This window comes from Sminthopsis crassicaudata, chromosome 3, assembly GCF_048593235.1.
Source record: "Sminthopsis crassicaudata isolate SCR6 chromosome 3, ASM4859323v1, whole genome shotgun sequence".
Classification (NCBI taxonomy): Eukaryota; Metazoa; Chordata; class Mammalia; order Dasyuromorphia; family Dasyuridae; genus Sminthopsis; species Sminthopsis crassicaudata.
This window is the reverse complement of record NC_133619.1, coordinates 119,302,060-119,319,853: the sequence shown is the minus strand read 5'-3', so window position 1 is coordinate 119,319,853 and position 17,794 is coordinate 119,302,060. Positions and strand designations below refer to the sequence as shown.

Sequence of the window (17,794 nt, the reverse complement as noted above, 5' to 3'; positions counted from 1 at the left end):
CCCCACTATTTCAACAACCTCCTCAAGCTTACAGTCATCAATGTGGCTTAACTATTTCCTCACAATTCATTTTTATAACTTTAGGCTAATCTCTTCCTCTCCCTTACAAGATTCTCATTTATTCCAAGTAAATCCAGTTTCACAATTTCCTGTCTCTAGAGATCTTTTATCATTCCCAAGTCCAGAAAAGAGAAAAAGGGAGAAAGGGCATAAAATTTACTATTTTTAGCTATTTCTTTTCCTGAAGTAAATCGTTGTGTGCAAGAATTATTTCTGGCAAAGTCTGGAGGGGACATCTGATGAAATGTACCTGTGTATTTTCTTTTAAAGTAAATAGTAATTTAAAACAATGATTCATTTCTATTTTCAAAACCATAAGATTGGCAAGAAAAGGCTCCTAATTCTTTCTAAAATAACCTTAAAAAAGAAGCTGTATGAATTAAGAAATTGTAACTAATCATCAATTTAGTATGAAGTATTATTTCACAGAGTAGAATTATTATAGTAAAACACAAGTGTAGAAACTTATTAAAATGTAAACTAGACTAATTCTAGTAGCCATTCACTTGCTCTACACTCTGACCAGTTCTGACCTTTCCCATAAAATGGCATCCATACCTATTGCAAATAGAAATTCACACTCTATAGGGAAAGAGAAAAGGAGTCCAAAGGAAGAGATGCAAAGAAGCAGGAAAAGAGAATAAAAGACAAAATTAATGAGTTATCCCAGTGACACAATATTTTACTTCTTTGAAGCAAAATTAAAATTATCAAAAAAGAAATACAAACTATTGCAACCCATCTCAAAGTCCTAAATGCAATGGCATGTAAAAAGAATACAATTAAGAATGAAGGAAAACAAAGAAAAATATAAAAAAGTAGATTATTTCAGTACTTGCCAAACTAAACTATAACAACAATTTAAATTATATATGACACTTTTCATCAGAGTTCTATTTATTGTTCCATCTGTCTCCCTCAGGATAATTAGGAACTAAAAAAACCATTTAATTATATGTTGACTATTTTTCTTCCTAAACATCCTTCCTTGCTTCTAAAGGAGGAAAAAACAAATACTTTTTTTAAAAAGTAACTTGAGAAATTCTAGAGCTACAATCTCAATAGTTTAGGACAAAAATACGTGATTTTTATAAAAATTCAACTCATTTGTGAATTTTTATCTATTTTTGACTTAATTATGTAATCATGGACCATTTTAATAATTTTTAATTAATAAAAATTAGCTCAATTTTCTACAAATACAAAAATTACTTGAGTAAAATGACACTGAATAAAAAGAGTAATGTATATCTAATTATTCTACTGGCATAAACATCTCATGCTCCAGTCCTCTCCTTCCTTCCCCCTTGTCCATTTATTTTGGAAAAACAAATGTGAGAACAAGTATTACATAGTTCCTGGGATATAGTAGGTACTTAATAAAAGCTTCATTTACCAAAAAAAAGAAAGAAAAGAAAAGAAAAAAGCAATTTACTCTAGAACCAAGTATAAAAGAACGGTAAAATTACCTATCTATCCAATAAAGTTAAATCATCACTGCTGCAATTATTAAATATTAACTTATTTTAACTTGATATCTCTTAAAGGTCATACCAATAGCTTCTCTCATCTTTAACAACAGATGGTCTTTATATATATTTTAAATAATCTAATTTGATAAAAGTAACAAAGAAAAATGACCAAACAAGCTATATAATTCTTTATATATAATACCTTTCTGGAAGAAGGAACTGTCTCAGATAATAGTAAAGCTAAGTAACAACAATTTACTCACTACTCTATGAGATGTTACTCATTAATTTCACCACAAATCCATAGTAAATGTTTTGAAATCAGTGAATTCTACTATACTTAATTATTCAACATTCCAAAAGCAAATATTTGAACCGTTGCGAAATTATATATCAATAAAATGTATCTAGGATTCCTAAGATATACTAAAATAGGCATAAGAACACAAGAGAGCCAGAGAACTATGAAATGCTACAAACAGTATTTCATTAATTAGCAAATGTAACTATATAAACTAAGTAAGAATATGAAGAGAAGTTAGAGATCATTCCAAATTTCACAGATGAGAAAAATGAGAACCAAAAAGATTAAATAATTTATCTAAAATTATGATAAGACAATTTAAGTTCAGAGCTCTTGCCAGTTCCACTACGTGGCTTTTCTCTTAATGATCTCAAAACCAACAAGTTGAAATTTAGCAAGGATAAATATGAAGTCTTGCATTTCTGGTTTGCTTGCTTTTCTAACTGTATAACTTGAAATTACATTTTAGAAAAGTGAACAAAATGTCCATACTTTTTGATTCAGTTGGTTCCAGTGCTAGGCATATAAAGAGACTAAAGGTCCCCTGTAAACCAAAAATATTCACAACGGCATTTTGTAATAAAGAACTAAACATAATGCACATGCCCATCCACTCAAGACTGGATAATCATAACACATGAATGTTTAATGAATAATTTACTTTGGTAAATTATAAATATTAACCCAGAAGTAGAAAGACTAACACAAACTGATAAGAATGAAGTAAACAGAACCAGGAAAATAATGCATATAATGTATATAAATGTAAATGGAACAGGGAAGGATGGTAAAGGAAGAGGTCTGAAAGCAGTATAATGAAACTTTGGGAAATTAATAACATAGCACTTACTATGTGCTAGGCATTCTGCTAAGTACATTTAAAATTATCTCATGTGATCTTCATGATAATCCTGAGAGGTGGGAGTTATTATTATCTTCATTTTATAGATGAGGAAATTGAGGTTGTGACTTGTCCAGAAATTATCTAAGATTGCATTTGAACTCAGATTTTTCTGCTTCTATCTCCGCTGAGCTGTCCCAAAGAATTGAGAAAACACATCTCCCTAAACTCTTTTCAGAGGTAGAGTACTAGGGATATGAAATATTGCACATATACACATTAGACAAAGCTGATGTGTTGTTTTTCTGAACTTCCTTTTTTCCTCTTTTTAAATTATTGTGACAAAGAACAGTACATTAATTGGGAAGGATATTTTTTGAAAGAATAATACATAAAAACAAAGATAATAAAAGAAAGTGTTGGTGGTTTGTTTTTTTTAATCAGTTGCAGAAATACAAGATGAGGAAGATTTGGATGACATTTCTTGTAAAAAAAAAAAAATCATCAAGGAGTTTTATATAGCCATATGCTCATCCTAAGTCTATAGTCCTAAGTCTATAGTAAGTATATAGTAAGTCCTTCTTATTTCCACTAACTTTTAAATTTTATCTTTGGATTTGTTCATATATCCTCATCTATACTGTAAAATAAATATTTTAGGAGATATGGACAAGAAATATAGAAGAAAGAAATCTAGAATAAATATAGAAAAATATAGAAATAAGAATAAATATAGAAAAAAAACATGGATGTGTTGTAAAACACATAATTAAAGGCAGTACCACATAGACAGATAACTATGAAAGGTTTTGAGTCAAAAAGAATAAATCAGAAAACTCCAAGAATAGTATTTCAAATTGGAAACTAAAAAAAAACTTATAATAGTAATTTTCACATTGAGTAGGTTTTTATGTTGGGCAAACCTTGAAAATTTTCAAACTAATCTTTGGAGAGAATGCAGTTAATTCGGAAAGGAAAGAGAATGAAAACAAGTAAAAATTAAAAAATAATAGGTTGAAAGACCAAGGATTTAAAATTTTTTTCATCATAATTTTCTTCCCAAATCAATTATTTCAATTTTTAAAAAGAAGATTGATAGTTGTTTAAATGCTTAAAATTCAAAGTAATGAAACTCCCTTCTGTGGACATGTTAAAAAAAAAAAGGGTAAATAATTTAAATCAGCATATCAGAGTAGAAATAATAACAAGTACTTGTAAAGAACTTGGAGGTATACAAAATTCTATATAAATACTCCTTGTGAACCTCACAAGAAGCAGGTGCTGTTATTACCATTTCACAGTTTAGGAAACTGAGGCTCAGGGAATTCCAAAAGCTAGGAAGTGTCTGAGCAGGATTTGAACTTTAAGTCAAGAAGACTCAAGGTCAATACTCTATCCACTACACCACCTAAATGCCTCAGAAAAGAAATCTGGAGTCACACACAAGCTTTAGGTTCAAATTCTGACTCTAATATTGAATGAACTTTTTGAGAAAGTTACTTCTCTTAGTTTCCTAATCTGTAAAATGGAGATAGTTGTATTACCTATTATCAATAGGATTGTTTTAAAAGAAGTATTAAAAGAAGGTCTTAAAAATGCTTTTTAAAAAAAATGTCAGTATTATGATGTCAGAATTTACCATCTCTACCTTCAGGGATAAATAAAGTTCAAATTAAGAAAATTTCCATTCCAGCTCTAAGATTATATTATTACTCAACAAAGATGTTATTTATTCTTCCTAACAATCAGTCCTATTTCCATACCAACACATTCTAGTCAGTATAGTCCTAGCTCCTTCTTCTGTACACATATGACCCTTGAGTCACTGGACAAATATACAGCTTTTTGTTATCTAGGTCTCATAAATGGCAGCATTTACCAACTACTGCTGCAATAACTCATGTCAAAGATGTATTTTAAGTTATAATTAAGATCACACTGTTAGAATATACAATTTTCTGTTAACATAACACATGAATAAATTTTCATTTTTTCATGAAATGCCTATTAAACAGGGAAATCTCAAAAATTCAGAAAGCCAAGTGGCACCATAGTGCACAGTGCTGAGTCTGGAGTCAGTAAGAGCTAACTTCAAATTCAACCTCAAATAAAATTTACTGTGTGATCCTGTACAAGTTAACTGAACCTATTTTCCTCACCCCCTAGGGTTGCTGTGAGGATTCAAATCAGATATTTGTAAAGCACTTATCCAAGTACCTGCCGAACAGTACGGCACTACATAAGTGTTAGCTGCTATTATTATTTATTCAAAGGTAATAACCAATAATTGAAATACTTCAACTTGAGTATTATTATAGAAATAACCTGAACATACAATGCTCAGTCAAGTATGTTAAAAACCAAGTAATGTTTTATAAACTTACCTTCAAGAGATATATGTTGCAGCTCTCAAATACTGGTTATGCAGAATCAGCATTTTTAAATAATAACTTTCTTTTGTGAAAGCAATAGCCTTATAACTAAAGCTCCAATTTATTAACTTTTAAATACAAAGTCACCCACAAAATGGTTTCATAGTTTACTGGAAGGCTTCCAGGATTAAAAAGCTTAATTCCTCTATCCTGATTTTTGTCTCTAAGGCAATGACTAGTTTACTACTTAATTATTTCTTTCAAATATGAACATATTTCATAAGTGTAAGCCTAGAGCACACTAGCTATTCTGAAACGTTTTAGGAGGAATAGATAAATGTATACATATACACATAAAATGGTGACGGGAGATTTAACAATCAGCTTTTAAGGCTTAGTTTAACCATTTTAACATCTGGTACAACTTTCTTCATATTATCCTCACTCCTCTCCTAAATTACATTAATAAATACCAAATCTCCAGTACCGCTTTTTGGGGGCTTGTTTTTTGCTAAATTCAAGACAGACCTATGGTAAGCTTAATTGTACCATAATGCTTTCAATTTCCATACCACTGAAATTGTTCCTTCATGAAATCCCATTGTCTGTTTCCCCTCATCCTGCCTTTCGGCATGTTCTCATATCACAGAATCACAGGCTATGGAGCTGGACAGGACTTTCAGAGATCACCTATGTCAACACTGTTGTTTTATAAATGAATGCAGTGAGGGGAAATGACTTGAGAAGCCGTGTATGTAACAGCAGAAGGACTGGAGAATCTGAAGTCCAGTTGGTAAGTGTTTATTAAGCACCTACTGAGTGCCAGTCACTGATACTCGCTTTGTGACCCTGGGCAAGTTACTTGACCTCTCTGCGTCTCCCTTTCTTCATCTGTAAAACAGGGACACCCAACAGTTATTCTGAGGATACATGTAAAGTGCTTTTTCAAAGCTTAAAGCATTATACAAATTGTCAGTCACTATTATTATTGCCCAAAGTCACACAGCAAGTAAGGAGTAGGGCTGGGAAATATTAGGTTATCTGTCACAGATGATCAGCTACAAAAGTAATACAAACCCACATGGTTATATTATTGGCAACTTTACTATAACAGAAGATGAATTTTGAGCAACACATTTTGATATAAGGAGATTCCTGACCAAAGAGACTAAATTGCCTTAATCTTTCACCAACAATAAGCACAGGGGATCAGTAATAAATGTAGGGTTCACCAAAAGAGGTGATCCCCCCTTTTATTCAGAGGAATGTTTCAAGTCCCTATTTCTTCTCCAAAATAACTTGTTTTTAATTTTGTAATGTTGGATAAAGCAATGATTGTAGTGACATAAGCCCCAAGCTTGGAGACAGGAGAAATCTTGCCTTCAAATCCTGGCTTTCCTACTTTTTAAACTAGATCATTAGTAAGTCACCTGTGCCAGTCTCTTGGGCTCTTAGTCTCAGTTTCTGCATCTGTAAAATGGTGATAACAATACTTGCATTAGCCACCTTAAATTTAAAATATAAAAATTATTTTATAAACCTATCACTACATAAATGTCAGTTCTGATTCTTAAGTCAGCTGAGAAGTCTAAAATTTCTAGTTTATCACTCTTGATGTATTTAATGCCAAATTCTAGTTATCTATTCCCAACCTCTTAATAATATTTAAAGATATTATGAGCTCCACTTTTAAGGATGAAGAAACTGAGATTAAGTGACTTCCCTTTGGTCATAGTCCTAGTAAATGTTAGAAATGGGATTCAAATGGAAGTTCTCCTGACTTCCAGATCAGCACGCTTTCTACTACACCATATTGCCTTCTTGGCCAAGAATCTTTTTGGTATTTAATTACATTCGTTAGAGTTAGAAATGACCTATTTGAGATCATCTCTTCTAACTTCGTTCTTCTAGCAATAAGGATACTAAGGAAAAAGGAGGAAATGTTGAGTTGTCTAGGGGTCACGCTGCTAGTTCTTGGCAGAACTGAGCTGGAAGGGACTATGAGTCTAGCCCTTATGTACAATGAACGGATCTCCTCCACAATATCCCCAAAAGTAGTCACCCAAGCTCAATCTGAAAACCACCCCTGACTGTGACACACACCTCAACATGGCAGTCCATATGACTTTCAGGTGGCTTTAATTGTTGAAGAACGTTTTCTAATGAGCTGAAATTTGCCTCCCAGTAACTTCCACTCTTCGGTCCCAGTTCTGCCCCCTGGAAACAAAGAGAAGTCTAATCCCTCTTCCATATGAAAGGCCTTCAAATATTTGACAGTATATATTTTTTTCTCCCCAAACCCCAATCCCTCTCCTTCGTTCCCCATGCCCCCCAAGCCTTCATAAAGACCACAGATTCAATTCTAGAAAGGACCTCAGTTAATCTCTTTCAACTGGCCCAAAACATAGAAGGCCCAGAGAGGTAAAGTTATAAGGTAATAAATAAATCTTTATTTGATTATGCTCTAGAGCTTAGCACAGTGCTTGGCACATAGTAGGTGCTAAATAATTGTTTATTCATTGATTGATTGTTTCTCTTTACAAAAATTTAGCATTCTTTCTACTGCATTGTCTTTTCTAGAATAAACATTACCTTATCTTTGTTTCTTATGACATCATTTTAAGCTTCTGTGCCATCCTAAATTGTTCTTTGGTAACTTTAATTTTGACAACTCCCTCCCCCTTTAAAAATTTGACATCCAACTTTTAGCAAACATTTATTAATCTTAACAATGTCAAAGGCACCAGAATAGAATACTCCAGACATGGTCTGACCAATGCAGGGGAACTAACCTCCCTGCTGGGGAACACTATGTTTTTATCAATTCTAATGCAATATTAAGATTGCCTTTACATGGTTTATCCAAATCATGTGTACTAATAGATTAGTTCTGTGGGTTGTCTATCCAACCGCATATTAGCATGAACAAACACATATTCTTCATTCATTAGTTTTTTCCTGTGTGATTAGTTGGGCCAAATTCTCTTCACTCATAAGTCTCATTTAAGAGCCTTTGAAATGTTTGATGAAATCAACATAATGTTATCTATTAACAGAAGAATATGACAGATTTTACCATGCACAGGAAATCTCTCTTCATTCTGAACTTTTTATACTAGGCATCCCTCATGCTAATGACAAATTATCTTTGCAAAGCAAATTTCTCCCAGTTTTAAGTTTATTTGATATTATTAATCAGAATAAAGTTATCTCTATTGTAATACCTTTTAAAAGAACTGTGTATGATTCTGCAATATATATCTCTAAGAGATATTTGACTGAAAGAAAACCTTATTAAGGTATCATTTTCTACTAAATCTGATACTCTTGAACAGTAAACAACCAAAAAGCAGAATAGGATCTAATGAACAATGAGGTGGTCCTAAAACTGAATAAGAGTTAGGAAAAAAGTTAGATTGCCTTTGAAAAATTTAACATTTCTATTAATGACCCAAAGCTTCTCCCAGAAATGAAGCTCAAGATCCTTTTAAAACAATCTTCTTCCATTAAAGTTATATGGCTGCAAATTAGGAAATATTAGTGTCCAATGAACGGAGGGTTAGGATTATCCAAATGACAATAGAAAGGGTATAGTGTTCATTAACTACAACACATTCACCTTAGGCTTTTGGGATTTGTTTGTTTTTTTGCTATTGTTGTTTTTGAGAGGCAATTGGGGTTTGGGACTTGCCCAGGGTCACACAACTTATGTTAAATATCTGAAGATATATTGGACTCTAGGGCTGGTGTTGAAACCACTGCGCCATCTCAGTGCCCCATACAAAACATTTTCAACAAAGGATTGTACAAAGGGATGTATGCCTAGAAAACCTAATTCACTTATTTTACAGATGAGGAAACTGTGGCACAGAGAGGTTAAATTGTTTGCCCACAATCACCTGGGCAGTGCTTGGATTCAAATTCAGACTTTAGGGCTTTAAAGTCATTCTTCTTATATTAATACTAATACCCAATGGACAGTCTGCATGCTCCACTAATAGCGCACAACATGCAATGTCAAAATATCCTATGGCATCCAAGAATGTTGAATGGGCCTTTTGCACCAGAGTTGCAAGAAGACACAAATAAGAGTCACACAGGATGGACAAGCATGGATGGGCTGCAATCTGCATCATTGGATTACTCAAATTGTTACCATTATAGATACATCAAATATCAAAGAAAAAACTGCAAATTTTCTTATTTTTACTGTTATTTTCCCTTGATCACTCTAGTTTTATTTTGCTAAAAATTAAAAGACAAAAACAAAACAGCATTTCAATAAGGAATGCATAAAGTGAAATATATAGCCAAAGTAGTAGAATTGAGGCCAACACTACTCAATATTCTATTGAGACCCATGAGTCTATATCAATGGTCCTCAAACTTTTTAAATAGGAGGCCAGTTCACTGTCCTTCAAGATTGTTGGAGGGCCGGACTATAGTAAAAACAAAAACTCACACTATGTCTCCGCCCCTCAGCCCATTTGCCATAAGCTGGCTTGCTGCATAAATGTCCTCAGCGGGCCGCATCTGATCCACGGGTCGTAGTTTGAGAACCCCTGGTCTATACAATATTCTATAGAGACCCATGGGTCTATATAGACCCATATTCTATGAACTTTTAAAATGTATTATAGAAGAAATCCAGAGTAACAAAAACATAAGTTTTCTTAAGAAAAGGTTTCTTTTCCAATTTTCTACATGTCATAAGGAAAAAATACATTTTTAATATTATATTCTCTCTGATAAGGTAACTTCAACATGATACAATCCACTAAATTTGGGATAGGGCCCTCAGGAAAGTTTATAGTTACTATACTAAAAAAATTTCTAGTCATAAAACTACCTCTACTAAAACATTTATATATGCTATAGGGCTTAGCACAGTGTCTGGCACATATTAAGATCTTAATAAATATTTGCTAACTTGTTCATTTGACTTACAGCAAGGCCACCCTGAAATTACCATGGTTAAAAACAAAAGACATCCCCCAAAATTTTTTAAATGTAAAAATTGACTGTGCTTTAGAGATCTTATTAACATTTGATGTTATGTAAATTATGTTCACTGAACTTGTGAATAATACCAAATTGTGAGAAGGAACTAATATTTTAGAAGAGAATATTATAATTCAAAATAGTCCTGATAACAAACCACAATCCTAAGGGACAAAGAAGAAATACACTACTCACCTTCTAACAAATTTGTGATACTTATATTACAGAATAAACATATTTTTGGACTTGATCAGTAAGGGAATCTGCTTTGCTTGAATATCTATATATGTTAAGAGATCTTTCTTTTTTCTTTAGAATCCTCATGTGTTGGGGGAGAGGGGAGGGAAGGGAGTCCTACATATTTGTTTTTAATGAGAGCATAGGAGGAAGACAGATTAAGAGCTTGCTAAGAAAAATAATGTTAAAACAAAAAAATCTAGAAATTAGATTTTAGAAAAGTGATTACATATATAAAATGGCTAGTTATACAAAGTAATCCCAATTTTGAGGTCATATAAATTGAAATTCAAAATCAATATAAAATATTCTGGTTTTATTCCAAGCAAGCCTCCTCTTTCGCTCTAGCCATTGTATTCAGGGTTATTGTTCTACTTAAGCACTAAAATACAATTTCTCTAGCCATGTTTCAAGTACTCCTATGTCTCACATACAAATACTCTCCTTTGTTCCTGAATAGGTCTTCCTCTCCCTCTTCAAATATCCCTACAACAATTTGTCTGGATCTATCTCATTCCTCTCAACCATACTCTATTTTGTACTACCTATATAGCTGTGGGTGTCATAACCTCTGTATAAAGTCTGATGCTTGAAAGGGATACCTCTGAAAGACATCTTTGCATCTTCAGTGTGTTACACATAAACAGTTACTTAATGTGTATTAAGCTGAACTAAATTCTCAATTTATGATATTAATAGTATTTCAAGGTTTTCAATATTATCTTATTAAGTACCCAGGACTAGGAAAAAAAATATGAGGGGAGGAACCTGAGGCTCAGAAAAGTTAAGTAACTTGCCTAGAGTTACACAATTAATAAGTGTCTAAGGTAAGATTTGAACATACCTCTTAAATGAGTCCAGGTAGTTTCCATTATGTCAAACAATATAATTTCATATAAACTATGACTACTCTCAAATAAAATTCAAGTTAAATCAAATCATACTAAATAAAATAATTATACATATACATTCACACATACAGTACACACTCTCCCTTAAAATACAAAGATGACAGTATTCATGGTATGGCTGAATATCCTTGTCTACGCACATGCTATCTGCCAGTCTTTTCCTAGAATGCCCTTCCTCCCTGGACTTTTGTCTATCAAACTCTATTAATCCTCCAAGTTCCAGCTCAAGGCCTTCCCCTATTTAAATCTAGAGCAATTTTTCTCTTTGCTGAAATTTTACCGCTCATCAATGTTACTTATTTGGACATCGATTTATACTGTCCCGTGTCATTAAAACAAGTATTTATCTACAAGCCCTTTTCTATTCTCAATTCCCCCATCTGCTCCCAAATTTGTTTCTCAAGGCTAAGGGCTAGATCTTAAATTTCTTGGGTACTCAGTATATGTTGAATTGAACATCTGTGAAAGCAATTTTATCACTTCAAACAAGAAATAAATTAGGCCATTACATTTTTTCTTCCTCAAAAATGATCCTATGATAATTGTAATAACTATCTATATTACTCCTAGCCTATTATAGGTGAAAAACAAAAATTTAAAAAAACTGATATAATCTATTTAAAATTACATAAAGAAATATAAGGTAGAGATTACACATTTCACCATGCTTTTATCTTCTGTTTAAGCTATTTAGATTTGATATTTTCTTATATAACAAAGTTATTTAATTGGTAAAGAAGCCCAACACTGGGAAAAAACAAAAAATGTCAAAAGCAATAGACCCCTCTACTTGAAAGCAAACCCCAAGAAGTAACTCCCAAGGATTGCAATACAGAAGAACAGAAAAGATCCTGGATTTAGAATTAGAAGACCTAGTTTCAATTCTGCCACTAACTATTTGAGGCCTAGAGAGTTTGGGTGACTTGTCCAAAGTTATTTTTAAGTAACTTTGTATAAGTCACAAACTCTCTGGACCTCAGTTTCCTCATCTGTAAAATGCAAGACTTAGATTGGATAACTTTCCAGCTCTAAATGTTAAGAATTCAGGACTTATATCCATAAGAGATAACTAGGACAAATATTCAGATTTCCAGAAAATATCAACCTCCATCATGAACATGAACGTGACATATTTTTGTTCAAGGGAAAGAGTTATTTTAATCCTAACCTACTCAAAAATTGTATACTTATGACAATTATGTCAGTCAATATGTTTTAGTTAGATATCATTTATCCTAGAAAACCATGTTTTAAAATTATATTTTTTAAAGTAGAAAAACTATAGGTTTCAGAAACTATTCAATTGGGAGAGAAAATGGTGCATCTTATACTCACATTGCCCAAGGCCTGGGAAAATTAATGAGTGCTTCAAAGTAGATTTAGCAATAATAGTCATATTTTTTGGTTTACAACTCACATTAAAGACACAATCTCATTTGTGTCTAATAATAGCTCTTTTGAATTCAACTGAGGGGACGTGGTATCACTACTAGAAAGTCCTACAAAGGTACCATATATCTGGAATCACCTTTCACATACAGAGAAGAAAGTTATATGGAACCTGGACATACTTACCACAATTGGTCTAAACAACTGGACAAAAAATGTGAAGTATGAGATGCCAAAATATCATGCTGCTACTTAGAGAAGCATGCACTTGTAATGCTTTATGAACAAGTCTAAATGATGTAAGATACTTGTGGTGTTCTACAGCTACAGTTCATATAACAAGTCAATTATTAAAATTAATGATAATATAGTCATTAATCGGTTATATTAACATGTAAAATTAGAAAAAGGCAATTTTCTTGCCATTGATGGCAAGAGATAGTTAAGTTCAGAAGCTAAATTAAGACAAAAAATAGGGAAAGAATAATGTAGGAAATATAAAATACCTCTGTCTGACCTTCATGGGCACTCGATTCATGAGTAACTCGAATAGCCTGAAATAAGAACACATGGCATTTATGGAATAATTACCACATTTTATTTTTGTAAATGATAAACAATGTTAAGGTTACAAGACTTGTAAACAAAACTCAATCAGGGTAGGCATGGAAATAACTGGGGAATAACTGCATTTTGCTTGGTCCCAGGATGGAGAACTAGGATTAATCAGTAAAAGTTGGAAGGAGGCAGATTTCAGTCCAACATAAGAAAAGTTTTGCTAACAATTACCACTATACAAAAAATGAAACACAGTGCCTCATGATATACTCATACTCATATGAAGGAGATGAGAAAGATGAGAGAGAGCGAGATATGAGAGAGAGAGAGAGAGAGAGAGCGAGAGAGAGAGAGAGAGATGAGAGAGTGAGAGAGACAGAAAGAGAGAGAGAGAGAGCACCCTCATTTTAGAAATGAAGGAACTGATCCCCAGAGAGGTGAAGGAACTACAAGTAATAAGTAACAGGGATAGGATTTGAATTAAGGTTCTCTTTCCATTGTACCATATTCAACCCTCTCATTTCACAGGTAAAAAAGTTGAAGCCCAAAAAAATAAAGTAATAAACTTGGTGTTGTTAGGCAGAGGCAGGATGAATAAACTTGTTGGGTATATTCTAGTGGACATTTCACATTTGTAATACTGGATGACTTTTGAGGACCTTTCCTAAAATCTAAAAGGCTGCTTTACAGCATCAGACAAGTATCTTAGCTAAAACATTAGGTCATCCCAGACCCAGAGAAAAAGCTGTCATTTACTGGAAATCAGAAAAAACTATAAAATCTTTAATAATTTTTAAACATAAGTAACATATACTTATCTCACATTAATGAAACTACTTCATCAACAAATTCATCTTATTCTGAATACTACAGCAGAGTTGGTAGTGCTTATTTTACACCCTACTCAATGAAACATAAGAGAGGTGTTGATGCCAAAAGAACTCACCTCATTGTGTTGCATTAAAGATACACAAGCTATGCTCCAAAACAGGTCAGGATATATTTGTTCTTATAAATGAAATGTCATCAGATACCTCACTAGTGTGGTGGTGTAAATATATGTTTCTCTGGTAGTGCTGAATTTAAACTTAAAAAGTGGCTCTTAACAATAACTCAAGACTATTTACAAACTCCAGAATGGCAATAAGAACAATAGATTGGAAGGCAAAGGACCTGAATTCTAATCCTGGCTCTGCAACTTATTATCTTCATGATCTTGGGCAAGCCAATTAACCTCTTAGGACCTCTGCTTTCTTACCTGTAAAACAAGTGGTACAGACTAAATGATCTATAAAGTCTCACTGTGCTCTTGATCCTATGAAAACTCTAAAAAGACCTCTTTATGCCAATAACCCACCATTAAGTGCACTGCACCCCCTATGACAATTTGGTCATTGTCATTTCTCTTTATTTTGAAAAAAGGAAGAAGAGAAAAAAGAAATACAGAATATGGACATGTTTTGATTTGGAAAATGCTGTACACTTGAACTTAGTTTACGTAGGTGTCATTATTACATTAATTCACGCAAATCCTATAAAAGAAAAATGATAGAAAAGAACATCAATGAATCACTTAAAAAATAAACATAAAAAGACAAAAGGTTTAAAGAGGACATAGACAAGCAGGAAAACTTTGGAACTACCATGTTAATTTAACTATTAAAAAACATTTAAAATGCTTAGCATGCTATTTGCAGCTTTTTCAGAATTAAAAAAAATCATAAGTATGCTGGCATTCAGAAATAACATGATCAAATCAACACATTACTGAGTGATTATTATGAATGCTATGATAGGTTGAAAATTCACAGAACTAGGTCTCTGGACTTAAGGAACTTGTAATCTGTGTTAATAAGTGTGTTAATAAGTTCCGAAGGCAACACATACTTAATACTATATGATAACTAAGAAAATTCAAGCACTATCAATAAATTTAAATTTATCAGTTGTATATAAAAAAAAAAGATTCAGTTTTAAGTTCTACAAATCACATAAATCACTGAAATACTGAAAAAGTAGAATTATATGACCCATTTTTTTCAAACAAAAATAGGAATAGTCTAGGAAAAACTGAGAATATATACTAATTAGGGAATTAGTATATGGTCTACTATCTGACTTTAAAATGTTTCTATCTCTCTTCTGCAGATTAGGTATGAAATGCTATTGAAAATGAAGAATATTGTCAGGCATATCTTTGTTTAAGGAAGAGGAATGGTAAAAAGAAGAAGGGAAGAAGAAAATACTCATGTACTAAAACTTAATAGAACAAGCTGCTTTTATGTTCCAGTAATAGAGAAAAAAATTTTTTTTAATGCTAGATGGAACATGAAATAGTTACAACTCTCTAAGGTATTAGACTGGGTCAAAAATAAACATTTTCTGTAACACAGAGCATTACCTAGCATAAATGATTACCTACCCTTTCCCCACAATATACATGTATCCTTGGAAGAGGTCTGCAGAATCCCCCCCCTTCTTTCACTTCTATCCACTGAGCAATGGGCATGAAGACTATTTCAGGATCAAGCTAAAGTGGTGCAAGAGTTCAACTGATATAGAAGAAGAAATGTGACCAGGGGGTGGGGGAGAGAAAGAGAGGAGGATGAGGGGAGGGAGAAAGACACGACAGAGAGAGGGGGGAGGAAAGAGAGGAGAGGGAGGTTTAGAGAAAAAGAGGAAATAGAGAGAGAGAGAGAAAGACAGAGACAGAGACAAAGAGACAGCAACAGAGAGAAAAAGAGACAGAGACAGAGAGAGGAAGTTGTGTGTGGGTGGGTGGGTGTGAGGTAGAGTCACATTTAAGAAGAGGGTTTTATAAATAAAAGCTTTGGAAAAATGGAGCTAAACCCTCAAGAACAGGTCTTGGTACCGATTTTTCTCCTCTTTCCTTTTTTTTAATACCACTTTAATAAAATTATGATTTACATTCTCTTTGGAGGCTGCGATGCTACTTTGCTGACTTATGTTGAGATTGTAATACACTAAAACCTGGTGGTCTTTTTCAAATGAACTGCTATCAAACCATGCTTCTCCCATCTTGTGTTTCTGATCTTTCTTCCTTACTCTCCTTCCTTGGGCCCCAGGGACTGGTCTACTGGTTTTATTTTGCATTCCTACCACTTGTTGCTTCCAATCAGGGTTGCTTCCAACTCTCCTTGGCCTACTGAAGAAACAGAATCCACAAAGAAATGGAATAAAAAGGCACCTTCGTATGGACCTTTTTCTTCCTTTTCTGTGATTTATATTCCACCAAAGAAAAACAAATGCCCTAAATTATGGGCATTTATATAAAAGTGAACAAGTTTAACCACATTTTAAAGGAAAATCTGATTCATGTTCTCTTAAGCATTATTACAGAAGTTAAGATGGGAGCTGTAGGGCCAAGAGCATCAAAGAGCTATAGTGTGTTTAGATGAAGTATGCCAAAATGGGAAAGGAATAGGAATACTGCTGAGGTGACCAATGCTAGACTGAAGTTGCCAGTAGCAGTGGTAAGGAGCAAATAAGAGAGAAAGAACTAGGAGTTTACCTTTCCCTCCTTCAATACCACCACCAATGTTGTTGCCTCAGGCCTTGGCTTGGAGTAGTACCTGACAGTGGCCAGGGGAAGAGAGGAAAGGTGTATTACGCATGGCCATTGGTAGGTAAGAGCAATACCTCTTGAATATAGTTACAAATCATTTGTACAGAGATATATATTGTCCTTTTGGAAGAATTTACCAGTACATGAAAAATAGTAATAAAAAGGTACTGACTTCATATTTTTCTAGGTATCTGGCTCTTTCTTCAGGACTCATACTTAGAGATTCTTCCAAGAACTTTTTCAATGTTGATCCAGATTCTAAAAATAATAAAAATGACAATGAGAAATTTCTATGAGCCTTTACTTGGAAAGGAGATGTAGCATACATAGTTGTAAAATGATAGAAGAATTCTTTATTTTCTAGAAGATAGAATTAAAAAGAAGGAGATTTTAGGTCACTATAAGGAAGAAATTACCTATCAATTAGAGCTGTTTGAAAGTAAAATGGGCTACCCTATAAGGTAAATGAATCAGTATTACTGGAGGTGTTCAAATCAGGCAGAAGGTGAGAATGAATGATCACTTTTTAACTTTTAAATTTGGTGATGCTATTATATGAAATTCTCTTCCTGTCTTAAATTCTTCTATAAGCCAACTGGGCAAATAAGCATATATTTTTAAAAATCTACTTTTAATAGAACATAAGCAAAAGGTAAAAATTTAGTCCCTAACATTGTTACCACTGATATTCAATTGCTCTGAGAGAACAATAAGCTTCTTAAAAGTAGTATGATTTACTTAAGGTAAATAACACATTATTTTTATAATACCAGAACTTTTTCAAAAGAATATTAAACTATAAAATTTAAAAAAAAGAATATTAAACTATAGAGAACACATTGAAAAAGAAAATGGAATTCTAGGTTAAATTCATCATACCACCTTTTTATGTTGTTCAGAACAGTAAATACTTAATAAATACTTATTTCCTTCTTTCTCTCTTTAGGTTGTTTTTTGAAAGAACATGTTTATCTGTAGAACTTTAGGAAGGAAAAATAAAGTGATGTTCAAGCATTGATTTCCCTTTTGCAAAAAAAAAAAAAAAATTAGAAAAAAAAAGAAA

The 17,794-nt window shown here is 32.9% G+C and overlaps 1 protein-coding gene across 5 annotated transcripts in view; it reads right to left on the bottom strand.

Annotated features, from left to right (window-relative positions):
• UCHL3 (ubiquitin C-terminal hydrolase L3) overlaps positions 1 to 17,794 on the bottom strand; it is an 85,999-nt gene that overhangs the window by 29,940 nt on the left and 38,265 nt on the right. For 3 of the 5 annotated variants that reach the window (XM_074299271.1, XM_074299273.1, XM_074299272.1), the window contains exons 4-6: positions 16,904 to 16,989; positions 13,094 to 13,141; positions 7,153 to 7,266 (exon numbers count right to left, since the gene is read on the bottom strand). In XM_074299271.1, coding sequence (XP_074155372.1) covers positions 7,153 to 7,266; positions 13,094 to 13,141; positions 16,904 to 16,989 — 248 coding nt within the window. The remainder of the gene's footprint in view (positions 1 to 7,152; positions 7,267 to 13,093; positions 13,142 to 16,903; positions 16,990 to 17,794) is intronic. The other 2 variants (XM_074299275.1, XM_074299274.1) reach the window with 1 other exon arrangement.